This window comes from Artemia sp. Qi Xiang Cuo, chromosome 9, assembly GCF_049724085.1.
Source record: "Artemia sp. Qi Xiang Cuo chromosome 9, ASM4972408v1, whole genome shotgun sequence".
NCBI lineage: Eukaryota > Metazoa > Arthropoda > Branchiopoda > Anostraca > Artemiidae > Artemia > Artemia sp. Qi Xiang Cuo.
This window is the reverse complement of record NC_142802.1, coordinates 65870466-65898254: the sequence shown is the minus strand read 5'-3', so window position 1 is coordinate 65898254 and position 27789 is coordinate 65870466. Positions and strand designations below refer to the sequence as shown.

The following is a 27789-nucleotide window of genomic DNA, read 5'->3' as shown; positions in this document are numbered from 1 at the left end:
GTAGATTATTTAATTTTATTTTTGCTCATTTTTGTTTAATGGAGTTCTTTACTTTTCTTTGAAAAACTTATTTCGTGGAAAAAGTTTTTTTAATTAATCTTGTTAATAAGCCTTCTTATTTCACATGTCGCAGTAAAATTGATACTGGAACCTAGGTACCTTCTCCTCCCCCCTAAACCCCGAAAAAAACAACGGTTTAAATATCGTAAACGCAATGAAAATCACGCTTTGCATTGCACTTCTATATAGCGGTCTCTTACAATTAACCCATCTGGCGGGTTTTTCGTGACTGGTTTCCTTGTAAAATATATAAAAGTGACCATATAACGCACCAGTACCAATTCTTATTACCTCTTATTAATATCATTCCAATATTTGTTTTAAAAAATGAATAAATAATATTATAGAATGATCAGGAACTTTTATTTCTTTCAGTCCCAACTGCCCGTTTCGCTGGTGCTGGTCCTATCCAGCTTGTAGATGGCGCAGCTCCTCAACTCAAAGAGGGTGTAAGAGAAGCAAGGGTTTCTGTTGGAGCTTCACGACCTAATCTGGCGACTAAAGTGATGAGCAACGGAGTAGAAGTAATTGTTGCAGGTACTCATTTGTTTTATTACGTAAAACAAGGTTGAAACACTAGAAACCGGTTCAGGAGGCGGGACTGACCCTGCAGAATACCATTTAGACTAATACTGTGGAACTTTTTGCCAAAAAATAGCAAACAACTACGATATATCTAGGAAAAGAGTTTTACTCAGAAGCGAACTTGTGACTCTTTTTTTAGCCTTTGCGGTCAAATGTGCGGAGTTGCCAAATCGATTAAATCTAGAACAAAAGATAAAGGGCAAAAGTCACCAAGAAGATGGATTAATGTTGTTTATTAAATTGAGGGTGTTTCTACTCTCAGACGCCTGGTGTACATATCGGAGTCTCACTCCTTCACCCACGAGTGGCACATTTTGCGTCACTTGCCACCTTCTGTATCATTACACAACGACAAAGTCGTTGTATAAACGACTTTGAAAATTTAAACCCCTCTGGCTATACCATAAAGAAAATATCGGAGATTTTCTCCGTATTTTCCTTTGTATTTGAACACGATTACAGTCTTTGAGTCCATTATAGTATGAGCCCGATCTGATTGGCTTCATAAAAAAATTTAATATTTGGTGGCTAAATTTTCTGTGTCTTTTTGGTTATCAACCAAGGTCATATCCAATATATGGGCTTGGGGGAGGGGCTTCACAAAGAAAAATTTACAAAACGTTTCTCAGATTTTTCTATATGCATTTATTTTACTTTTTTACGAGTCGGAAAAAAATTAGGGAGAGGAGGGGGTTCAAACCTGGTACCCCCCCCCCCCGCGGACACGGCCTTGGTATCAACCCTTATTTTTCTTGAAGCTCAAATCTAAAAAAAAACTTGAAAATTATAGTTAATTGATGTGGCTTCTAGACGTTTCAAGTAGTAAAATTGACTGCTCACTTATGTAACCACTTCCTTCAGTTAATTTCCTGCAAGTTTTCGCACACATCATTTTGCTTTATTATGAAAAAGAAATCATAAATCATAAAAACTTCTGAGAAAAAATCTTGTTTATTCTTCTTTGCGGTTCATTGATTACTCTGAAGTTTAACAGACCTTGAAGTTTATTCAAATTTTCTCATAATTTATAACACGCGTTTTTGTTTTTAATTTTACCTTGAATTTGATTAACGTTATCTGTAAGACAATTGTTGAATGCCAAATAAGATGAAATCGTAGATGACTTTTCATTTTCTATGAAATTTAGACAATCCCCACGTTCCTTCGCTAATTAATATGTCTTGTAATTTCCACATAGTCTTACATAATTTGCAGTTATTTTAGTAAGGAAAATAAATTAACAACTAAGTATTTTTCCCCCTATTAGCTGATTAAGCTTTATTGTCCCTTCGCAATTTTGTGTCGTGTTAATTTTCTTCATTCCTATGGTTTCAACGTTTCAACGCAAGACAATAATGTTGTCATTCCGTTCAATCTATCATTTGATTCAGTTGAATCATCAATTGAATGCTACCATTCAACAGCTTAGTTTCAGTTTTATCCATCTACCTGTCAGATCGAGAAATATGTCAAAAAGTTTTCAGACAACATGAAAACACAAGAATGCATCCAGTATTTTTTTTTTTCCGGGGGCCAGGTTTAAAAAAAATATAGGAGACGCATTAAAATTTGTTTATAATCATTTTTGTTACGTTTTTACGAGTGGAACATTTTTTTTTTGGGGGGGGGGGGTCTACCTACACCCCAGGATACGGCCTTGCGAAAACATAGTAGAATGTTTAGATTTTTCAGGTAAGTTCATATCAGTTTCAAACAGTTCGTGGTAACGAACTGTAAGTAAGGAGCGACCCGGCTCAATGGTAACCGAAACTGTAGAAAACGGAATTTGATATCAATAGATACATCAAAAGAATCAGATTTTAATGCTGATTTCAAATATATAAGTTTCATCAAGTTTAGTCCTACCTATCGAAAGTAACACGCCTCAGAAGATTTGGCTGATTTTCGAAAAAAGGGGGAAAGACCCCCTAAAAGCTATAGTCAATCCCCTAGTCAATACCTTGCTCTTTAAGCCAAAGATTATTTAGTACTTTCATAAGAGCTATTTATTCTAATTAACGGCATTTGTGATTAAGGGGTCGTTTTTAAAGAATTGGAACAAAATTCAAACTTTAGCTTAAAGAGCAAGGTATTGACTAGGCGGCGAACCCTCTAATATACGTATTAAAAATATAAGAATATAGAGGTTCGTCACGTAAGTTAATTCGTAAGTAACGTATATTTATTACTAATAAAAATGTTCGTAAATAAAATTAAACAGGTTTCAAAAAAGCCATTTAACCAAATAAAATTAAAATTAATATTCAATTTTTTTTTAATTATCCATGTATGGTGAGCCAAAATCAAAACCTGCATTAATTCAAAAGATTTCAAAAATTAAATAAAAAAAAAACAAGTTTTTTTTAACTGAAAGTAAGGAACGACGTTAAAACTTAAAACGAACAGAAATTATTCCGTATATGAAGGGGGCTGTCCCCTCCTTAACGCCTCGCTCTTTACGCTAAAGTTTGACTTTTTCACAACTCTATTTTTTTTAAACAAGGAAAAACTTTAGCGTAAAGAGTGAGGCGTTGAGGAGGGACAGCCCCTTCATATACGGAATAATTTCTGTTCGTTTTAAGTTTTAACGTCGTTCCTTACTTTCAGTTAAAAAAACTCTTTTTTTTTTATTTAATCCAAGAAAAGAACTAATTAACCTAATATCTTAAAACTAGCTTGAAATCTGTAACTGTTTAATCTATTTAATTTATTTAACCCATCTAATCTATTTACTTTTTGTGTTCTATATTTTTTTATTCTTTTTCTCTTGTCTCTGTGAGTAAGTTAATTTTTTTTTCTCTGAGCTAGTGACTCATGTGTCTTCCCCCTTCTTTACACGCCAAAGTGCCTTTGGAGGAATAGTTTAGTGTATTACTGTATATTTATTTCACTATGGATAAATATCATCTTAACGAATCGAATGATATACTTATATTGCCTTTTCGGTGTAAGTTACAGCTGTGGATAGGCTTGTCGCAAAATCGCATGCTTCAAAGGGAGCATAGACCTCACTTTCTTTCTTTCTTTTTTTTTAAGTTGGACTGTTGTTTTCTGTCTTTTAACTTTTGGACTTGTCGCAAAATTACATGCTTCAAAGGGAACGCAAACCTCAACTTCTTTATTTTTTTAATTATTTTTTTTTGTCTTTTAACTTTTGGACTTGTCGGCAAATCGCATACCTCAAAGGGAACGTAAACCTCAATTAATTTTATTTTTATAATTATTTTTTTCTTTTAACTTTTGGACTGTTGTTTTTATCTTTTAACTTTTGGTTAAGATACACCAGTTATCACACATATAAGAGAGCAAACTTCTCAAGTGTGTTTGGTATAAAACATAGGTACCGTTATTTCTTAATAAACAAGCACTGGATTTTTTTTTTACAAAATTATTAACAAAACAAGACAAATCTTCAGGACCGCACTTGAGAATTTTGTTTGGGGTGGGGGGGGGGTCTACAAAAAAAACTATAAAAACGCATCAAAAATGTGTTTTTATGCATTTTTTATTATGTTTTTACGAGTCGGAGAAACATTTCGGGGGAAGGGAACTCAAACCCCGTAACCCCTCCCCTGAATACAGCCTTGCGTATCTTAAGATGGTGCAATTTATGTCACCACTAAAACACTCAATAGGAAATTTTTAGAGTCTTATACATTTAAATACGTCTTATACGCTTTACACAGCAGCATGTTCTTCCAATTTTACAGTATCTGTTTATTATCTTCTTTATATTAAAAAAAAGGTCCGCTGAGTTGTTTTTTTATCTTCATTTGTAGTTTTTTTTCACATTTAATCTTATTTTTCATTGTCTCTTGTTCACATTTTATGGCTTTTTTTTATTTTAGGGTATTTCCCTCCTACTTTTTAGATGAAAAAGAAGCAAGTCGTCATAACTAAACCACGTTAAAAAAAATTAAGCTTTTAGGGTATTTCCCTCCTACTTTTTAGATGAAAAAGAAGCAAGTCGTCATAACTAAACCCCGTTAAAAAAAATTAAGCTTTTAGGGTATTTCCCTCCTACTTTTTAGATGAAAAAGAAGCAAGTCGTCATAACTAAACCACGTTAAAAAAAATTAAGCTTTTCGGGTATTTCCCTCCTACTTTTTAGATGAAAAAGAAGCAAGTCGTCATAACTAAACCACGTTAAAAAAAATTAAGCTTTTAGGGTATTTCCCTCCTACTTTTTAGATGAAAAAGAAGCAAGTCGTCATAACTAAACCCCGTTAAAAAAAATTAAGCTTTTAGGGTATTTCCCTCCTACTTTTTAGATTAAAAAGAAGCAAGTCGTCATAACTAAACCACGTTAAAAAAAATTAAGCTTTTCGGGTATTTCCCTCCTACTTTTTAGATGAAAAAGAAGCAAGTCGTCATAACTAAACCACGTTAAAAAAAATTAAGCTTTTAGGGTATTTCCCTCCTACTTTTTAGATGAAAAAGAAGCAAGTCGTCATAACTAAACCACGTTAAAAAAAATAAGCTTTTAGGGTATTTACCTCCTACTTTTTAGATGAAAAAGAAGCAAGTCGTCATAACTAAACCCCGTTAAAAAAAATTAAGCTTTTAGGGTATTTCCCTCCTACTTTTTAGATGAAAAAGAAGCAAGTCGTCATAACTAAACCCCGTTAAAAAAAATTAAGCTTTTAGGGTATTTCCCTCCTACTTTTTAGATGAAAAAGAAGCAAGTCGTCATAACTAAACCACGTTAAAAAAAATTAAGCTTTTCGGGTATTTCCCTCCTACTTTTTAGATGAAAAAGAAGCAAGTCGTCATAACTAAACCACGTTAAAAAAAATTAAGCTTTTAGGGTATTTCCCTCCTAATTTTTAGATGAAAAAGAAGCAAGTCGTCATAACTAAACCACGTTAAAAAAATTAAGCTTTTAGGGTATTTCCCTCCTACTTTTTAGATGAAAAAGAAGCAAGTCGTCATAACTAAACCCCGTTAAAAAAAATTAAGCTTTTAGGGTATTTCCCTCCTACTTTTTAGATGAAAAAGAAGCAAGTCGTCATAACTAAACCACGTTAAAAAAATTAAGCTTTTAGGGTTATTGACCACAATCTTCATTGTATTTTACAGGTGACAAGAAAAACTCACTGATTCTTCAAGACAACATAATTCCAACTCCAGTGGCTCCTACAAATCCAGTTATTGTTTCTGTCTTTGGAGAAGGTGAAGAGGTGCGTTAAATTAATTGTTAGACAATACACTGTAACAGGACTATTTGAATGGTGTCTACTCCGGTCTGCTTTATTGTTAGGAACGCAGCGGTTATAAACTTAAGGAAAGTAATAAAAAAAAATTGTAAGAATACATAAAGAGCAAATTGTATCATTTCTTTTATTTTGTTTGTCTAGCAAACATGTAATTTCCTAATACACATTTTTTTTGGAATTTTGTCACATCTCTCTAATCAATCGAGTAATGAGCTCTTGTGGACAGTCCTGCAAAAAAAAACAAAAAAAACTGTGTCTCCAAGAGTGGCCACTACAAAGATGTCCTGCAATTCCTGGACTACCATAGTCGCCAAAAAATGGAAGAGTCGACTCTTGTTCTCAGTTGATTTCAAAAAGTCAGGCCAGCTCATCTGAGGAACGGGGGTTCGGTCTGTGATTTTCACGGCATAAGACGAAGTTCCTCTGTGTTCACACGCTCTGTTTTTTAGGCTGTCGTCAGTGTAGATGTCAAAGACGAGATCAAGCCTTTGAGCATCGGTTTGGGACTGTTGCTTTCTAATGTAGGTAGCGAAGTTTGAGCGAGCGTATTCACCGAAACTAATTCCAGGCTTAGGAACGATGAGGTATACTAGAACAGACCCTTCTAGTACAATTGAGTGGACGTTTGGGAGACTGCTGGGCAGTGGCTCTTCAAGCTCTGCCGTCAAACAGTCAACTATGTCAGATTTTATTTCAAACCGTGGCTTGTCATACTCAGACAGGGAGGGTGGAAAAGGTTGGTTCTTGTGTTTGAAAAAGTAGGTCAGGTCTGCCTCTCTACCCTTGCAGCCTATGTAAAAGCTACTGAAGAGGCTGCAGTTTGACTGCATGGTACTTTACCTGCAGCTGAGACTTGGAGGTAGATTTTTCCAGCAAAAATTTAGTCTTCTGAATATTGTATGTCATGATATGAAGACATTTATAAAAGAAAACAGCACTTATTAAAGGTAAATTGTGCGTTACTTGTTCTCTTCTTGTATGCTTCTCTTTAAAAAGTACGTGCCACATGGATTTTCTTCTTTTCTTTGTTAAGACTGCTAGCGATATGAGGTATTTCTAGTCGCATTTTTAAACCCGCAAATGGTCCATTTATTCAAACCACAGTCGTCACTTGCACATTAAGGTGAGCCAGAGTTTGTAATGTAGAAGTATGAAAGACAGTCTATACCCGGCGGTTACATATATATATATATATATATATATATATATATATATATATATATATATATATATATATATATATATATATATATATATATATATATATATATATATATATATATATATATATATATATATATATATATATATATATATATATATATATATATATATATATATATATATATATATATATATATATATATATATATATATATATATATCTGTGTATATATATACCCCTGTTTTTGGTGTCTTCTAATTTACCCTCATCTTCTTAAAAACTTCGGTGCATCCCCCCTTTAAACAAGCGTGAGGACAATAATTACATTGATATTAATAACAACTAGAGTACTTCAAGTTATATTTTAGTTAGGTCTGCATTTCTTTAATTGTAAAGAGAAATATTGATTTCAGAACAAAAAACACTTGTGTGCCCTGTGTTTTTTTTGTAATGCCAGTCCATCATGATTTTTTAGCAAATAATTCATTACATTTGTTTTACTGGCTTCTAGAACTGCAGCACTGTTTATTTATGCATGTTAAGCCAAGTATTTTGGTAATTTGACCTTTTTGCTTTTTTTAGTCCTGCGGTCTTTAGGATTTTTTTTAAAAGCATGGTTCTGCTAATTAAAAGTGACAATCGCCAAAGTAGTTGTTTTAAACCTTAACTTCATCTTTATAATATAAGTATTATTTATCCTCATGAAGAAATCATGTGTTTAACTAGCCATCGGAATTTTTTATTTCAGCCAAGACTTATCTTTCAACAGAAAGTGATTTTTCATATTCCAACAGACAGATAGAACAATTGAAAAACCTGCTGCATTCCATACATCATTAGTTTTCTCCAGTTAAATAATTTCTGGCTGTCCTTGGATAGCTTTTCCTCCGCACCTTAGTAAATCCGGTTTGTAATTTGTTTTTTAATTATACTTTATTGCAGGTTGATGCAGGAGTACAGTCATCAATTGAGGATCCGTCGGAATTTACTACAAAAACCAAACTGACTACTTTCACTTATGTGTCAACACTGTTTGAAAATAATCAACTAGTCACTTCAACTAAGAAAGAAGTTGTTACGGAAGTTGTTATCGATGCAAGAGGTCTTTCAGCAAACAGTAACATGAAAACATACTTTGTTACTGAGACGAAGACACAACTGGCAGTAGTTAATGGTCAGACTGTAACAAATACCAAATTTATTGTCACCACAGAAGTTGTTCCGAATGATATCCCAATCCTAAGTGGCAGCATGGAAAATAATAAGTCTGTATTTGATGATTTTTTAGATGAAGATGGGCCCATCATAGCCACAAAAACTTTCTTTACCACTAGTACTATGTATACTACAATATTCTTAGAAGGAAAAACTGTAACTAAGTCTCGAATTGAAGTTTCTTCAAGTGTTGTACTAGAAACAATTACAGATGGACTTGCTGCATTAAAAGAATCTCTTTTTGGATTTGAACAGTCCACAGCTTTCATTGAACCGACCCAGGTCGTGTCTACAGTAGCACCATCTATGAGTATTTCCGTCATACCAAATCACGGGCAATTAAATGCTTTGAAGGAGTCATTTCTGTCAACCCAAGTAGTGCCCACAGTAGCATCATCGACGGGCATTACTGTCATACCAAATAATGAACAATTAAATGCATTGAAAGAATCCTTTCTGTCTACCATATCTGAAACATCAGGTCCAAGCCTTGAGCCCATTGGGGAAGCTGAAATTGAGCCTAGTCAAATTGACGACTATGGAGGAACTTCCGAAGAAATATCAGAAGATCATATATTGGGTATTATTCCTTCATTACAACAAGGAACAAAACCTATATTAGGAAAACCCCCTATTCAACCTGTAGCATCTGTAAGTGTCTTGCTTGAACCAACTATAGCTCTCGGCCTTGGTGGAAAGCCACAAGAAGTCCAAGCAGGTGAAACAGTGATAGCTGTAACAAATTCTGGTAGTGTAATTGTAGTTCCCACAGAAATAATTGCTCCAACACCGTCTCCGTCGTCTGAAGACGGTTCCACAGGTGGGTTGATAAACTTACTTAGCATTCCCAGTCTTTCAACAATTGGCACACTTGGTCTGAGCGCTATTGCACAGAGCTTGGTAGCCAATGGAGGAGGTGGCCTCAATATCCAACTTGGACCAGTATTCAATGCAGTGAGTGGACTTGTAAGTGGTGGCCTAGCACTTGCTTTAAAAAGAAACGACACGGCAGGAAATCCTACTGATTTCACTTTTGAAAAAGAGCCAAACTTCATTCCAATCGGTGCTATTGCAAGGCCATCAGAATCTAGAGTTCCTCAAGAAGGCATTCCTCTGGTGCCTGGTGCTCCTGGCTCTCCTCTTCTTAGACCAGGTGCTGATGCTGAAGGCTTTAGATGGCAATCATCACCACCGGGTATGCAAATTAAAACTCCTGACGTTGTACTGTTTAAGGATTCACCACAGAGGAGAAACAATATTCAGAACAATAACATTGTTCCTCCGTCGATATTCAACAGTCCGAAGAGTCCGGTTACTTTCCGACAGGAGCTAACTGGCCCTGACCAGCCTCGTCAACTTCCCCCTCTGTTTCCAAATGACCCTGTCCTTTTCTCACAGCAACGTCTGCCAGTAACTCAATCAGGGCAGTCTAGGCCTCCTCTGTTTCCCCCAAATTTGATGCCTGATTTTTCTAAACCTGAAGACAAATTGCCAAAGAAGGTCGAAGAAATTAGTCCTCCAGTTATCTTTAAGCCCGTAGAAGACCCTAGGAAACCTATTCCTGTACCTGGTCCTGGATCTATTATACCTGGCCCAAACGGACCTGTAAGACTTGTTCCTGTTGTTGGCGGTAAGCCACCTAAAGGAGTAGAGGGGACTGTTTTTATTAGACCAGTACCGGAAATTCAAATTCTACCCGTTCGAAAGGTTGAAACAATACCCTCTAATAATGTTGTACAGCCTTCTCGAGACCTCCCGTCTGTACCATTTGTTACAGTTACACAACCGTCTCGTAACTTGCCATCCGCACCATCAATGGTTCCATTTATTCCGTCAGTCGTCACAATTGTACCATCAGTGGCTACAATAGTAGCACCAAATGTTCAAACAATAGCATCTATTGAAGGAGATAATAGGATTGTTAAAACAAATGTTGTTAGTAATGGAAAAACCATGGTAATTCAGCCCACAGAAACTGGACGAATTCGACCAGCTGGTCAGGTTGTTTTCCCGTCACCAGGTCTGGTACTCTTCCCTGAAGAAACTGTTATACCTTCTGCTGTTATGCCAAATTTTGAAGAGGAAATTAGCGAAGCAGTTGGGGAAGAAGAACAGTATGATTCCATAGAGAAAGAGGACGGAATACCCAATGTTATGGTTAAAGAACCAGATAATGAACCAGAAGGGAGTGATGGGGAATATGATTATGATTCAGATTTGGATTCAAGCACTGAATCTGAGCTTATTTCTAGGGATACCAATATCACGAGTGCAAATTTCACAAATATTAGTCCCAAGATCACAAAAGAGGAGAATAAAGAACAAAGCAAGAATGTGAATGAAGGAGAGGCCATAAATGATAACACAAAGGATACTAATAAGACGCCAGATTTAGATCCAGAAACCAAAGTACCACCTGCTGATGAAACTGATGATAAAATGAACATAAACCACTTTGCTGAAGAAATAAAGGATATTGTAAATTCAAATATGGATACTTCTAAATTTTCTGATGAGTCAAGTGAGACAAATGAAGAAATTTCTGCTTTTAATGTAAATAGTGAAAGCCAGGAAACAAATGATGAAGATGATTTAAAAGCTGATACTGAAGACATTGAAAACTTAGGAATCATTAAAGATGAAGATTCAGCGGTGCACCAGAATATTGGGACCGTTGGTTTGGATACTAGAATGGAAACTAATTTTAATATCGAAGACATTGACACGGTTGAAGTTAACCATAATGAAAGCATAGTTGGAGCAGAAGACAAGGAGAACAGTGAAAATAGAGGTGATTTGGAGCAAAAACTAGAAGTAACCAGCGAGAAAGAATCTTTTGAGTTAGAAAATGAATCGGAATATGAAGATGAGTTTACAGATAATGGTAGAAATGAACCAGAAAAACAAGATGACATACCAAAAGAAATGGAAGAGCAAACACCACGACCTAGTGTATCTGAAGGCGACGTATTTAAAGTTGATAATACTGAAAATGAAATTAACATGCAAGATAAAAATGAAAAACTTTCTGCAATGGTGAAAAATGCAATTGAGTGCAAGATTAAATGTTCAGTAGAGCAAAATGAAATCTGTGATGCAAGTGGTAGTTTTGGAAAATGCATTTGCAAAAGAGGATTCGCAAGACTGGATGACTCAGGCATATGTGAAAGTAAGTAATAATCTTTTTTTTACTTATATATATATATATATATATATATATATATATATATATATATATATATATATATATATATATATATATATATATATATATATATATCAAAGCTGGTAAAGCCATATACAAAACTGATACAAATAAGCTTAATAGATAAGCAACAAAAAAAAACTAAAAAAAACTGAAAAACTACAAAAAATACAAAAAAACCTCCTATTTTCGAACCTTTAAACCCTTTAAATAAAATTGCCTGTTGGCACTATGTACCTAGGAGACTTTGATTTAAGGATCCCTAGTAAGAGCTCATAATTTCCACCATTAAACAAATCTCCCCTTAGATTTCCCTAGTCATTGCAGGTTAAAAAAAAATTCCCAATCCATCCCCAAAAACACCGCATAGCGGGCAAATTCGCAATCTATTTGGAATATATACGATGGATAAATGCATAACTAGATATACCCTAAAGTAAAAAAAAGGTATAGAACACGGCATTGGACTTCACAGTCCCTACCGGCGGTGCTGATCGCCGTTTCTTGGCCCTTCAGCCAGGAAGTGCGATGGGGGGTTGGAAGCCAACCATTCTGTGCTTTCGCACACCCTTCCTGTTTACCTTCCCGAGATTTCTCCAGGTACCCATATAGAGCTGGGTCGACTCTGGCTGAGCTAACAGAGTCACGCCACTGACCCTCTTCCTAAACTAAATAATTGAGTACACTAGGACTCGAACCCTCGTCCTCTCGGACAAAGGATCCTAAATCCAGCATACCAATCCACTTTCCAATCCAATCCACCACCAATCCAATCCACCAATCGCACCATACCCCAAAGTATTTTTTATTAGGCCTATTAGATCATTTTGAACTTTACAGCAATAGCGTATCTTTGAGAGTCTAGATCCATTTTCATCCTTCCTCCCCCCCCTTCCTTTCACCCTCCTTCATTGATGATATGTATTTCTCCTAAAGAGAATCATGATTATACTCCTGTTTATTAGAATAATAAACCTACTTTATGCTTACAGAACAACTATTAAATAAATCGTACAATTCTAGAATTAAAAAAAAAAGAAAATACGTATTTTAAATTTTAAATCAAGAATTATAGGAGCTCAGTGAATTTTTTTCCCAAAACTGGATATACACACAGGTGCGTACACAAGAATTCTTTTTTTGGTTTAGGTAAGCGGTGGGAGTTTTACTTAAAAAATCTATAACAACATCAGGCTTTCTGACATATTTAAATTTTGTTTCCACCATAAATAAGTTTACTTATTCAAATATTTAATACTTAAATCTCCTTACTCTTTGAAGGTTTATTATTACAAGATTTACTCTGCATGCAAAGCACAAAGATGTCTCTTTCAGAATAGACATATCTGTTTGGAAATGGTTGATGCTAGGTATTTCTTCTAGGGAAAAAGAAAAAGATCTTTTCTTGCGGTATATTTCGTTTTCTCGCGAGAGACGAAAAAAACATCAAGTGGATTTTTCGGCAGCCATTTGTGATTTTCCGGAAGGATCCTTATGAACAAAATCGGCGAGGAGATATCCCCCTCTGTCCAAAGAAATACCTCGAATTGCAAATTTTATGCACGATATACAGCGTTTGACTGCGCAAGTCATTTTTGTATATGGATCGCTGTTCTTAAGAATATGTCATTTTACTTCTTCTCTGCCCAAGATTTAGAAAGCAATTAAATGTAAAAACAAGTTTTTTTTCTACGGGTAGTAATGACCAGCATTAAACCACGAACTCTTAAAAAAAAGAAAAGAAAAATAGGGTGTCTAAGGCACACTACAGGTCTTTTTGTTCAACAGAAATTAGGTGGAAAATCATGTTCTAGAATTGTAGAATCGGGAAAGCTGCAAAGATCAGAATTCATATATTTTATAGGGACTATTAGCTATTAATATCAAAACAATGCAGTTGTTAACACGAACACTGTTATACTCAACTTAATTCATTTGAGAAGTTCATGGTCTTTCGGACCTGCGGTGCTCTTGAGGAGTTACTAGGATACACTGTCGACCGAACTTTCATGACTGTGCGTCCTACTTCTTTTTCAAACAGTTTTAGGAACTGTAAGTAAGGAGCGACCGGCTCTATAGTAACCAAAACTCTAACAAACGGAATTTTGATACCAATAGGTACATCAAAAGAATTGGATTTTTATGCTGATTTTAAATATACGAGTATAGTCCTACTTTATAGTATAGTTCAACTTTAGTCCTACCCATCAAAAGTTTGGAGTCTGAAAAAATTTGCCTTAGTTTTGAAAAAGGGGGAGAACATCCCCTAAGAGTCATACAACTTTAATTGAAATCACGGCATCAGATTTAATATACCATAAAACCACAGTGTAGAGGTCTCAAGCTTCTATTTGCAAAAATGTGGACTTTTGTATTTTTTGCCAAAAGAAAGCTCAAGGATGTGTGTTTATTTTTTATTTTTTTTCTCAGGGGCGATCGTATTAACCCAGTGGTCCTAGAATGTCGCAAGAGGGCTCATTCAAACGGAAATTAAAAGCTCTAGTGCCCTTTTTAAGTGACCCAAAAAATTGGAGGGCAACGTGGCCCCCTCTCACGCTCATATTTTTCCCGAAGTCGCCGGATCATAATTTTGAGATAGCCATTTTGTTCAGCATTGTCAAAAATTTAATAACTATGTCTTTGAGGACGACTTATCCTCCACAGTCCACGGGGGAAGGGCTACAAGTTATGAACTTTGCCTGTTGTTAAAATATAGTATTGGTTATTGGGAAGTATAAATACGCTTTCAGGGGGGATTTTTTCTGGTGAGGGGGGTAGGGGAGGGGGTTACGTGGGAGGATTATTCCATGGAGAAATTTTTCATGGGGAAGAGGATTTCCATGAAGGGGGCTCTGGATTTTCCAGCATTATTTAAAAAATAATCAGAAATTGAATAAAAAAAACAAGTTTTTCAACTGAAAGTAAGAAGCAATATTAAAACTCAAAACGAACAGAAATTATTATGTATATGAGGGGGTTCATTCCCTCCTCAATACCCTGTTTTTTACCCCAAAGTATTTTTAGTAATTTCAAAAGAGCTATTTATTCGAATTAAACGTCCTTTGTGATACAGGGGCCATTCTTAAAGAATTGGAACATAATTCGAACTTTAGCGTAAAGAGCGAGGTATCGACGAGGGGGAAAACCCCGGCATATTATATATAAAAGGGAGTTAACCCCCTCGTCAATGCCTCGCTCTTTACTTTAAAGTCCAAATTTTGTTAAATAATGACCGATATAAAGAATAATTTGTTTGTGCTATTTTTCGCCCAATCTTAGCATTTAATTTTACCTCAAACAGCTTAATACGCGGTAATAAACTTAATACAAACAGAAAATATTACATATTTGAGGGGGGTTGCCTCTCCTCAATAGCTCGCTCTTACGCTAAATTTTGAGTCTTTCTCACAACTCTACTTTTTAAAACAATAAAAAATTTAGCGTAAAAAGCTGGGTGTTGAGGAGAGGACAGCTCGCTCTTTACACTAAAGTTTTTTTTGTACTTTCTTAAGAGCTATTTATTTCTAATTAAATCCTTTGTGATTCAGGGGTTATTCTTAAAGAATTAGAACAAAGTTCGAACTTTAGCGTAAAGAGCTAGGTTTTGACGTTGGGGGCGAACTCCAACGTACACGAATATAGAAGTTCGCTACGTAAGTTAATTCGTAAGTTACGTATATTTATAATTAATAAAAACGTTCGTAAATAAAATTAAAAGTTCTATTGCGCTTTTTAAGTAACCAAAAAAATTGGAGGACAACTAGGCCCCGTCCCCCGTCCTTTCTTCTCAAAATCGTCCGATCAAAATTTTGAGAAAGCCATTTAGCCAACAAAAAGTAAAATTGACATGCAAATTTCGTTTTAGTTATTCATGTAAGGTTAGCCAAAATCAAAACCTGCTTCTTCAAAAACGTTCAAAAATTAAATTAAAAAAACAAGTTTTTTTAACTGAAAGTAAGGAGCGACATTAAAACTCAAAAGGAACAGAAATTATTCCGTATATGAAAGGGGCTGTCACCTCCTCAACGCCCCGTTCTTTACGCTAAAGTTTGACTCTTTCTCACAACTCTACGATAAACAATAAAAAATACATACGATAAACAATAAAACAATAAAAAACTTTACGATAAAACAATAAAAACAGAGCATTACACGGAATAATACTTTTTTTTAAAAGAGAACAAAATTATTAGACAATATGGTCTTCAAATTTAATTCTAAATCGGTATAACAGCAAAGCAGGTACGGTTTCAGCAAGCAATTGGTTTTGTCTTTCGGAACTTCATAAGGATGGTATTTTCTAATTCGGTGCGATATTTTTAAATTGCAAAACCATGCTCGAAAAGATATACTACTACTACTAACAACTCACCGCATCGCCAAGCCGCCTACGCACGCTCCTCCATTCCAATCTATTTAAAGCCTCCTTCTTTACACCCTCCCAAGAAGTTCCAGTTCCCCTTCAATTCTTCCTTGTGACCTCCTCTTACCCGATTAGGCGATGATCTGCTTTTTGTTTGATCGAAAAGCAGGATCTTCGGCAATCTGTCATCTTTCGTCCGCAGAACTTGTGTTAGCCATCTCAGCCTTTCTCGAAAAGGTATCCTTGCAGATTCTGTACCGTAGTTTAGTTAAGTAAAAATAGATTTTAGTAGAGATTAGTTCAATTTCATTTTATGGATACAACGAGGATTGAAGTGATTGTTTCTTTCGCGAGGACCAGAATTGTACCTGATTTGAATAGTCTTAAATGAAAGGATAATAAGAATAAGTTTTTTTAAGTCAAAAAGGTAGGAATTTCAATTTAAAACTAGAAGCCTAATTCACTCAGAAGATTTTTCCGGAAAAGGAAGTGAATAGCTCTTTAGGCTAAATGTTGACTATAATTAAAAAGTGTCACTGGAAATCAATTAAATATTTAGATTTGTAGAAGATGAAAAAACACCCAAAAAAAAAGTCAAAACTAGCAAGGCCGTATCCAGGGGGGGGGGGTTATCCGGTTTGAACCCCCCTCCCCCCCCCCGAAATTTTTGACCGAGTCGAAAATAAGTCGAAAATTAGTAAAACCTATGTAAAAATCAGTAAAATCCGTCGAAAACTGAGTCAAAAATTAGTAAACCCTCCCCCCGTAATAGTTAAAAATTATTAACCCCCCCCCCCCGAAAAAAATCCTGGATCCGCCTTTGAAAACTAGACTTAACTTTGCAAACATACTAAATATCGTCAGGGTAATGGCTGTTGAGCGAATGAACTGATAAGCTTTCTCGGCAAGAAATAGTTTGTTATTAAATTTACAAAGAAAGTAACAGTTGAATTCTTAGAAACTTAAAGAAAAAAAATGAGAAAAAAAATGAAAAAAAAACTGAACGAAAAGAAAGAAAAAACTGAAAAAAGAAAAAACTGAAAGATGACAGATTGCCAAAGATTGTGGTTTTTAGCCACCCATCTAGGCCGAACAGAAAGCCGTTATCGAGTAAGGATTTACAGGAAAGTGGAACTTCATGAAAGAAGGTAAAGAGTGGATCTTTGAATATGTCGGGCTGGAAAAAAAGCGTGAGTAGCTGGGTTGGCCCAAAGGGGATTGATACTGCAATGAATTGTTAGTAGAAGTAGAAAAACATAAATAATAAAAGAAAAATATCCTAGGCTTAGTCTTTCCAACGGGAGGTTTTCTGGTATTGTAAGCGGTGCCTTCATTATCCCTGTATGTTTCGGGGTTTCGCAGAAGAAAATAGGCTCTCTTAAATGTATTTTAAATTTCGGGGAGGTTTCGGGGCAACAATTTTTTTTCAAGACAGATTCGGAGATAGTGGAGTCACTAATTGTAAGGCTGTCATATCTGTCTTGTAAATCTGCAATGGTTTTTATGTTCCATAATTTAAGGCCCCTGTGGTAGCAGAAAGGGGTAATAGACATATAGCCACTTGGAGTCTTCCAAAATTTGTTGACTTAAATTTACAAAATTTGAAAAACCTTAATGATTATTGCAAAAAACCCGTAAAAAATATTGGAAGGGTACAAAATAAAACCCTTGAAAAAATATTATTTTACACCTATCAAAAACATACCCAATAGCCAAGTCAGAATCAGATATCCTCATTAAGATATTTAAGTATTAAGGAAGACGGTATCAAAGTATTTTACTTGAGGTAAAGGGGCTGAAAACACAAAAAATAATGCTATACCACAGCTTCGAGTTTTTATTGTAGGAGAATGGTATTCTCTAAGTCATATCTCATGGGATATTAAGTTCCTACCCACCTCCTCCAGATAAGACTCATCTGAGAAAACAGTCTTAAGTTTTCTGCTACACTAATTTATTTATTTATTTCCAGAGGCTTATACATACAACATATCAATGGTACTTGAGTCTTTGAATGGTAACAGCTTACAATACAGTAACACGTACGAAGACAAGTCAAAGCAACATTTTATCAAGCTTTCAAACTTGGTCAAACGAGGGTTGGACAGTACTTTTATGGACAGTGAACTAGCTTCGGTTTACAGAGGTGTGGAGCTCGTAGACGTAAAGGAAGAAAAGAAGAAGGATTCGGAAGGGATACGAGTGGATATGCTTGTCTTTGTAAAGGTATACATATATATATATATATATATATATATATATATATATATATATATATATATATATATATATATATATATATATATATATATATATATATATATATATATATATATATATATATATATATATATATATATATATATATTGAAGCTTTTCATTATTTCATATTTCCACTATATTGCTAGCAGTCCTTATTTTTAAGAGCTTAGTCCATAAACTTGCGCGGAGGGGTGTTGGTCGACCATTCTTTTTTCATTAAATTTCTGCGTTGTTCCTCTAGTGTCTAATATTTTTCATCTAATTTGCCTTTTTTGCGCTTTCCTTTTAATTTGCACCTCCAGTGAGAAAAATTCATGCACACACGCCTGGCTCAGTCCGTTTGTGATTCTAAGATGAAAATTTAGCTTATAAGCGATTATGTTTCTGCCAACCGGGATAAACAAACCAGGGAACAAAGGGATTAATGTTCCCTCGTATTTGCTCAGTAAAATTGTTAGATTTGTGGCTAGAAATGCAATTTTCATATTTTCCCAACCCACTCCCCACGAAGAATTCTCTGGTCCCCCATTAGAGGGTAGACCAGCGGTAGAGGGCAGCATATACAGCTGACTCTTCCTCATGACTTTGTATTCGTCACTTGATGTACAACAAATTTTTGCCTGACTATACTTTTCTAAAACTAGGTATAATTGCATAATCTTGCATAATCAAATGATGTCGCTTATTGGAAGGGAAACTTTGTTCTGATCCTAAAATGATCTATTGAACAAGATTAAGAAGCATTAAATTCCAACTATTCCCTTATTATTCGGTTTTTTGAATAATTTAATAGTTTATCAATCTTGGTAATGGCTAATTAAATATGGTATATTTATAGCGATCCTGTAAATGGTTTCTCCAATCGGAAGGCCTTGGAATCCTCTTGTTTTCACTGAAACCAACAATTTTTGACGATCGATTCGATTTTAATTGATCGATTTTGACGATCGACTCGATTTGACAATCAATTCGATTTTAACAGTTGATCGATAAGATTCGAAAACTCTTGTAGTGTTAATCGCCCAAGTCCCTTGATGTGGAAAAAGACAAAATAAAGTACCATAGAACCCCACCCAATCGGCCTTCTGGCTTATATCCTAAGTCTGTGCTTACATTGTAAACATAATAAATGTCTAAGAAATGATTCCTGTAATTCACTTGTATTCAAAATAACAATGAATGGAATTGCTTTAAGCAAAGCGTTTTAAATCCCAATGAGCTTCCTGAATGTTTTCCTTAACTTATTGGCGTGAACTTAGTTAACCAACTAAAACATTTGTCCAAGTTGGTCTCGTTGATACAATTGGTATCAGAAACAAAACATTTGTCTTCAAAGGTCTAGTGACTCATATTAATTGTTGAAAAAAGAAATAAAATACGATCCTTCATTTTTGGGCAATAATACAAACAAGCTGAATAGTGGAAATATTAGCTGAAAACTATTACTTGGCTAGTCATCCTACGTAAAAAAAAAAGTCAAATCTAGAACAAACTCCAACACCAATGGTTTTTGCACCAAAACGTTCAAAAAAGTCCATGCTAAGACTCCGAAAAAATCTGAAACCGTAAAATCCCTGATAATCACACTTACAGGCCCGGATTTAGCCCACCAAAAATCTGTTTATATTAATTTTTGTTACATTTTTACGAGTTAGACAACCATTTCGGGGGGATTTAAACTCCCTACACCCAGCCCCCCTCATGGATACGGCCTTGTGAATGCCGCATTAACCACTATCTTATCTATTAAAAACACAAAATTCAGGTACAAAAGACATCATAATACCAAATTCACTTAAATTCATTTAGTAAACATTTCTTAGGCAGCCCAGAATTCAGCCAAAAGTCCAAAACCATATTTTCTTGTGCCGTTTAAAGGTACGCTAAGAAAACATACGCATTATGTTTACAGATCATAAAATACATTTTCTATTGACTTTTAAAGTCATGAGAAGTCCCGACAAGGCATTTCTCGCAAACCCCATCTATAAAGGACGATTCAGTGTCGACCCAGTTTCTCCCACCCCTTGTGGCCACTATGCTACTGATGGATGGTGGTTGCAGCACAAATACTATCTTATCTTACTAGAGCTACTTTATGGGACTATATGCGACAATTATGTGGCTTTCTTGAAGCAGCATTTCAAAAGTGCTTACATTGTCTTTGATGGATAATGCTTATGAGAATTAAAGAGAATTAAAATTTATCAAGCCACCGTCAAAGCTGACTTTCTTATTGTCTTGACAACCGTGTCAACGTTGTCGGAAACGACGAAACGACGTTTTCCGTCGTACGACGGAAATTTCGGTTGTCAGTAGTGATACAGATTTGTTGCTTCTAGTAATCCGTCACCCAAAAGAAAATGCCAACCTCCTTCTCTACCGAGTTAAAAGCAAGCATAGTTCGAAGCATTTCAGTATTCTAAAAGCAAAGAAGAGCTTCAGTGACGCTGCCTCTGAAATTTTGTTCCAGCTGCTTGGCCACATCTTCAGCTGCTTGGTACCACTTTCACACTGCAGTCTTCTTTCAGACTGCTAAGTGGAATGGAGATTTTTCCAGTCTGGACCCTACCACTTGGGGTTGGTGCCTTCAACACGGTTATCTCATGTAAGTCACGGCAGATACGAAACCCACACCAGAGCGGCTGCTTAATTTCATCAGGCGCATGTCTTGTTTTGCCACTTCGAATTTTTGTTTTTTCAAGATTGAGCTTCTCAGCGATTTTATTATATCTAAAAAATGACTGCTGTACTTTCTGATACTTGGTTAAAAGAATATTGACTGCTTACAGCTACTCAAATTTTGGAAGAGAGTCGGGTTGTCAAACAGCAAGATGGTCCTGTCGAAGATCTGGGCTCTAATACACATCTGCCTGTTCAGAATTTAGGCGAGAACTGTACAAACGTAGTTTAGGGTCAGCAGAACCAGGACGAGTGTGAATTTGAAACAGAATATTAATGTAAAATCAAAGCGAAGCAATCAATGTTGTGATCCTAATGAAGGATGTGATACCAACCAGTTCTGGTCAGATTTGTTTCTAAATTTGCACCTTTTTTTAAGCTTTTACCAGTCATATTTGAAGTATGACTTTCTTTCAAAAATTATTTCTGAAGTCCAGTTGACAGAAAAGATGAGCAAATCACACTTCTATTTTTGGCAAAGAACTAAAGGCTTCTTTTTTGTTAGAATTAGGTTCCACGAATTTTCAATTAATTTTCTTGTCTTACATACAGCTCACATGTCCAGTTTAATAGGAAACGACTCCCACTTTTTTTTAAATGATGAAACACCCAAATTTTTCAAATGTGGATTTCAGGTTGTACTAATGTCTTCCTTGCCCAGTTTTCTGTAATTCAGCAGATAATATAAGGTATAGAATGGCATTCCAAAATTTTTTGGAATAGAACTAAACTTTCTTTTTTTTCTGCGAAATTGGGCTTTTATGCATTTATTTTTTTTTTGGGGGGGGGGAGGTGAATAAAGTCTAAATGAATTTAAAAACTAATATACATTCTCAATAGGTCCGAATACGAAGTACAAGACCATTAAAAACTCATTCAAAGCCAAAGCATTAATTTTTTATTGTTTGGTAAAATTTGAACCTGTGTGATTTTGGGTCGTTTCCCGGTTACGAATTTCTGCAAAGCTTTAATGTGTTATTCCCCTGGTTTTTCTGAGCATTTTAGCGAAAAAATATTTGTGTGGCAATTTTGTCCCCCTCAAACCGTAGAATGACCAGGGTTGCCACCCGGTGGAAAAAAAATCAATAGATGTTATTGATTATTTGGTGATTTTCTTCACTAATCTAATAATTTATGTGCAAAAATCACTAGAAATAGTGATAAATCACTAAGGTTGGCAACCCCAAGAATGACTATCCTATTAAGTTGAAGACCGTTTTTCTTTTCTTATTCTTTTTAGTACCCGGTTGTGCAATAAGCATAGTTATTGGTTCAAAAGGAGTTTTTGACAAGGTCTCTTCTAATCGTCTAACCAATCTGTTCAGTCTCCTTTATCATGGTTGCAGCGGCAGCTGCAACCTAGTAAAGAGCGAACCCCATCCCATAGTAATCAAAAGTTGAAAAACGAGTTTTCAAAAAAACTGCCTAGTGAGGGAAAATTGTTTCGGTTAATCTTAAAAGTAAAAGTTTATTACGAAAAGAAATTTATGATGATTTCGAAAAAGAGCCTGAAACCCCTTGAAAATAGCGTCAGATCAAAATAAAAAGTGCATCATTGGAATCAGCATGGTCCAAAACCTTTCGAAGGATAATTACAGTCCCCCGCCTTGACACCAAGGAAAATGACTTTTTTGCAAGGGTAGCACTGATGTGTCTGCTTTTTTTTTTATTTTTTTCACCGGGGCTAGCGAATGACCAGAACATCATAGAGAGATGTTTAACGGCCCAATCGAATGGAATTAAATTTCCTAGTTCCCTTTTTAAGTGACCAAAAAGATTGGAGGGTAAATAGACCCCCCTCCCTACAGCCTCCCTCACCCTCAAACTAGTCCTATAGAGCTTTTGAGATAGCCATTTTGTTTAACATAGTTCAAAGGTCCAATATATATGGTTCTGATGATGGTATGGCCCCCCATAGTAACTGGGGAAGGGCGTATCGGTATCGGGCGAATTGGTGTCGCATACAACGTATCGGAAATATCGGTATTGGTATCCGTTGTTTTTTTTCAGTCATTTTCTAGGCTAATTTTTTAAAGCATGTCCCGGCAAGATATCATGGTTGCAGCGGTAGCTGCAACCTAGTAAAGAGCGAACAACAGCCCATAGTAACCGAAAATTAAAAAACGTGATTTGAAAAAAACTGCTCATTAAAAGCTATTTCTCATATCTACGTGCTTTTTATAAATTCATCCATCCGCAAGTACCATATGGCAATAAAATGGCACTTTTTGTGCCATTTCTCAAGGGGTGACACTAGCAGGCTACCAGAACATCGTAGACAGATATTTTTATAGCTCATTTAAAAAATATTGCTCATATCTACGTCTTTCATATAAATTCCACCATCAGCAAGTTCCAAATTGGACTAAAAACAGCACTTTTGGTGTCGTGTCTCAAGTAGAAAAGCTGGGGCTATTGGGATAGCAGAACTCATGAGAGTGATGTTTGATGGCTCATTTGAAAGCTATTGCTCATGTATAGGCTATGTGTTTTTTTTCAATTTTACTATTCGTAAGTGCGATATAGCACTGAAAACAGCACTTTTGGTGCCACTTCTTAAGTGGAAAAGCTCTGAAGTAAAAAAAGTTCTTATTGTAATAGTTATGTTCCAGAGCCTTTTACCGGAGGTTCACAAGAACCCCCCCCCCCCCGTAAACTCCCCTCCCAGCCCCCTTAGTAAGTTTCATAAATCGTCTTCTCATCAGTAAGCTACTGAAACATTAGCAGGCTACCACACCGTCGTAGATAGATGTTTAATGGCTCAATTAAAAGCTAATGCTTATATTTACTAGATTTTAAAAAATTCTACAATCTATTAGATTTCACAGATTTTAATGTTAACTAGTTTCTAAGGAGAACTTGCAATGAACTCTTTGCCATGGTTGAAGAATTAGCTGCAACCTAGTAAAGAGGGAATCACAACACATAGTAACTAAAAGTAGAATAATGTTAAAATTGTCATTTTTCTTCTTTATTCCAGGCCTAGCGGGCTACTAGAACATCATAGAGAGATGCTTAAGAGCTCATTCAAAAGCTATTTCTCATATGTACGTGGTTTATATAAATTACGCCACGTGCAAGTGCCATATGGAACGAAAAAAGGCACGTTTTATGTCATTTCTCGAGGGGTGGGGCTAGCGGGCTATCAGAACATCTTAGATAGATTTTCAATAGCTCACATAAAAAATATTACTCATATATACGTTCTTCATATAAATTCCACCCTCTGCAAATTTCAAATAGCACTAAAAACGGCAATTTTGGTGTCATGTCTCAAGTAGAAAAGCTATGGCTAGTGGGCTACCAGAACTTTTTAGAGCGATGTCTAATGGCTCATTTGAAAACTTTTATTCATATCTACATGCTTTTTATCAATTCTACCATTTGTAAGTGAAATATAGCACTGAAAACAACATTTTTGGTGCCACTTCTTAAGTGGAAAATCTTGGGAGTATAAAACGGCATCATTGTAATAATTATGGTCCAAAACCCTTAACTGGAGGTTTGCAAGAACACCTGCTTCAAATTCCTCCTCCAGACCCCTTTAATAAGCTAAGCAATTAAAGTCCTACAAACAGTTATATATTAAATTAAATTATTAGAGGCGTGGTTCTGTCAGTACAGCGTTGGACTTCAAATTATATTATCATGCCTTCGATTCCAGCTTTGATTTTTTCAGTCATGGTTTGTCTCTTCTTGTGATTATTTGAAAAAAACTACGTTTTCTAAAGAGTTAAAGAGGCTGAGTTACAAGGTCGAACCTTAAAACGTACAGGGATTAGGAGGCACAGTTGGGGCTACCACCCCCAAACCCCGCTTTCGCAGCCTTTAAATATAAAAAAATTTCTTTAAACTGAAAGTAAGGAGCGACATTAAAACTTAAAAAGAACAGAAATTATTCCGTATATGAAAGAGGCTGTGCCCTCCTCAACGCCTCGCTCTTTACGCTAAAGTTTGACTTTCTCACAACTCTTTTTTTAAACAATAAAAACTTTAGCGTAAAGAGCGAGGCGTTGAGGAGGGCACAGCCTCTTTCATATACGGAATAATTTCTGTTCTTTTTAAGTTTTAATGTCGCTCCTTACTTTCAGTTTAAAGAAATTTTTTTTTATATTTAAAGGCTGCGAAAGCGGGGGGTTTGGGGGTGGTAGCCCCCCAACTGTGCCTCCTAATCCCTGTACGTTTTAAGGTTCGACCTTGTAACTCAGCCTCTTTAACTCTTTAGAAAACGTAGTTTTTTTCAAATAATTTCTGCACGTTTTTGTACAGTTTATTACTTATTATTGCTTGACTAACTGTTAGCTGATCGTGTCAGGAGTTAAAGTTGGGGGCTGCCGCCCCCCAAACCCCCGCTCTTGAAAATTCTTGTGTTAAGGCTTTTAATTCCTGAATACTCAAATCACGTCGTACAGGGTGCCTCCTAATCCCTGTACGTTTTAAGGTTCGAACTTGTGACTCAGCCTCTTTAACAGCCCCCCAACTGTGCCTCCTAATCCCTGTACGTTTTAAGGGTCGACCTTGTAACTCAGCCTCTTTAACTCTTTAGAAAACGTAATTTTTTTCAAATAATTTAAAAAGAAACTGAGTTTCTTTTCAAAGTATATAAAAAAGTTGCTCTGATGGTGAATCGAACCCGAGTTTTCCGCCTGAAAGTCTGAAGTCTCAGCCGCTGGACTATACAAACACAATAGTAATTGTTGTTTAGCAAATAGAAGGTATTTTCGACGCAAGCAAATTCCCAAAAATCTTGATATGTGGTTTTTGGAAAACAGGGAAGGAGTGATCAGATTGAGCTGAAATTTCGACGATAAGCTCCCAGGCCCCAGGAAAGCTTATCCTCTAAATTTCAGCCCGATCAGACAACGTTAAAGGGGGGTTGTGGAGGGAAAAATTAACATGGGCTAATATAGGAAAACGAGGTTTTTCGTAAATGTAAATTCGGGGGATAATTTTTTCGGTCTGAAAATATCAAAAGGCCCTAACAGGTCGAATTCTGCTTCGAATGAGTCCTCATTCAACCGGATCCGTTGCCAACTGTGGCCTGTAGGCGTGGCTAAGAAAAAAAAAGAGATGAATTTTAAGTGGCTATATTTGGTTTTTTGAAAACAGGGAAGGAGTGATCGGATTGAGCTGAAATTTCGAGGATAAGCTCCCGGGCCCTAGGAAAGCTTAACCTCTAAATTTCAGCCCAATCGGACAACGTTAAAGGGGGCTGTGGTGGGAGGGTCCAAACTTCCGGCCCAGTTTACCCCATGAAGATAAAGTCGGAGGAGGATGAAATTTTGCAAGTTTCTTAGTTTGAGCTTGGGCTACAAAATGCAATTACCGCCGTCTCTCTGCAACCTCTAGGACCTGAAATCGCTTAACATTGTGGTGGGTCGCCTCTTTATAGAGGCACAAGTGTGCCTCCTTGATTACTTTTCAGATAATCCACTATTTTTGCAAACGTGATCCACTCATTTTTAAGGCATATCCCGTGAAGGCTGATTTTAAACCTATTACTCGTATCTACGTGCTTTTTATCAATTTCACCATCCAAAAGTGCCAGAGTTTGGAAGCATAAAACGGTACTATTGCAATAATTATGGTCCAAAGCCCTTAACTGGAGGTCTATAAGAACCCCTCACATATACTCCCCCTCCAGACCCTCTTAGTAAGTTCCATAAATCGTATACTCATCTTAAAAGTAAAAGATTTTTGCGAAAACAAATTAACTAAAACTAAAAACTTTTCAACTAAAAATCTACCAAAAATCAAGCTTGATACTTCTAACGGCGGTAACTGAGGTGAAGGGACGTCCTTTCTCCCTTAGTTTTTGCTCTTGCCTAGGTTTTGAAAAACAACTTTTTTGGCCATTTTATTGGAAAAGGCACTTGTTTCATTTAAAAAAGTTGTGGAAACAACCGAAAGTGCACCTTGTGGGAATGTGCTATCAAGTCAAATTTATGAAAAGCGATTAGGTATAAATATAAGCTTTTGAATGAGCCCTAGCTCTCTTTTGTTACAGTAGCCTTCTAGTTTCTGCTAGTCAGTAGGTGATTTATAAAGCCCTGTCTTCTCTATGGCTTTTTCAGGCAAAGCCTGCCGAGTAAAAACAGCTTTTTGCTCATCGATAAACATACGTTCCTGAAAAACATGTATTGTTTTGCGAAGTATGGTTAATGAACTTTATGTTAAAGACTGAAAGTTTTTCTTAGCTGTCAAGGTTGTTTGTAGTATCTTCTAAAGGTGTCTCATCTCCCCTAGATCGGTGATAATTAGAAATATATTAAAAATAAGTTTTCAACTGAAACTAAGAAGTGACATTAAAACTTAAAACGAACATAAATTATTCCGTATAAACAAAAAAGCATGGCAGCGTTGTTTCTACATTAAATTTCAATAAAAAACGAACAAAGATTAATTTAAAAAAAAACAAAGTTTTCCCGAGGAAAGTAAAGATCGAAGTTGAAACTTAAAACGGACATAAATTATTACTTCACATCTTATTTAATACATATCAATAAAACTAGTACAAATAAGCCAACTAATTATGTTTCCCTATGGTTTTAGGATTATACAAAACTAGCGCTTTACTGAAAACACTAAATAATATAGGAGTTTTGGTACAGTAAAAGCAAACCAATTAAGGACAATTTTTAAAGAACAAAATGTTATCAACCTCTTTTAGGATGAATCCCTTTTAAGATAAATCAACAACCTGTTTTAGGACTTTGCTTTTTTTTACGTTTATGGCTCAGTTCAATGACTGGCTCTCATTTTGGTTCTGAAAAGGACAAGTCTTGATTAGTTTGTACACAAGTTCGAAGTAAAACCATCGTGATAGTATTAGGACTATAGACTAGCTTTAGAATTTGTATCATGGCTTGAAATTCACTGTTGTATAGAGAGAAATAATCGGATTTCCAGAGTTCATATTATGTCTTATTTGTTCATCATTTCAAGTAATACTAAGCATATTTCTTACAATTTAAGATTGTATGTTACCCACTATTAGTATTATAGCTGGCGAGACCAAAATGCTGCTTGATAAATC

General features: G+C 35.7%; 1 protein-coding gene across 1 annotated transcript in view; it reads left to right on the top strand.

Moving 5' to 3' along the window:
- LOC148948953 (uncharacterized) overlaps positions 1-27789 on the top strand; it is a 118898-nt gene that overhangs the window by 35341 nt on the left and 55768 nt on the right. The window contains exons 7-10 of the mRNA XM_089095067.1: positions 436-597; positions 5725-5825; positions 7969-11410; positions 17782-18035. Coding sequence (XP_088951193.1) covers positions 436-597; positions 5725-5825; positions 7969-11410; positions 17782-18035 — 3959 coding nt within the window. The remainder of the gene's footprint in view (positions 1-435; positions 598-5724; positions 5826-7968; positions 11411-17781; positions 18036-27789) is intronic.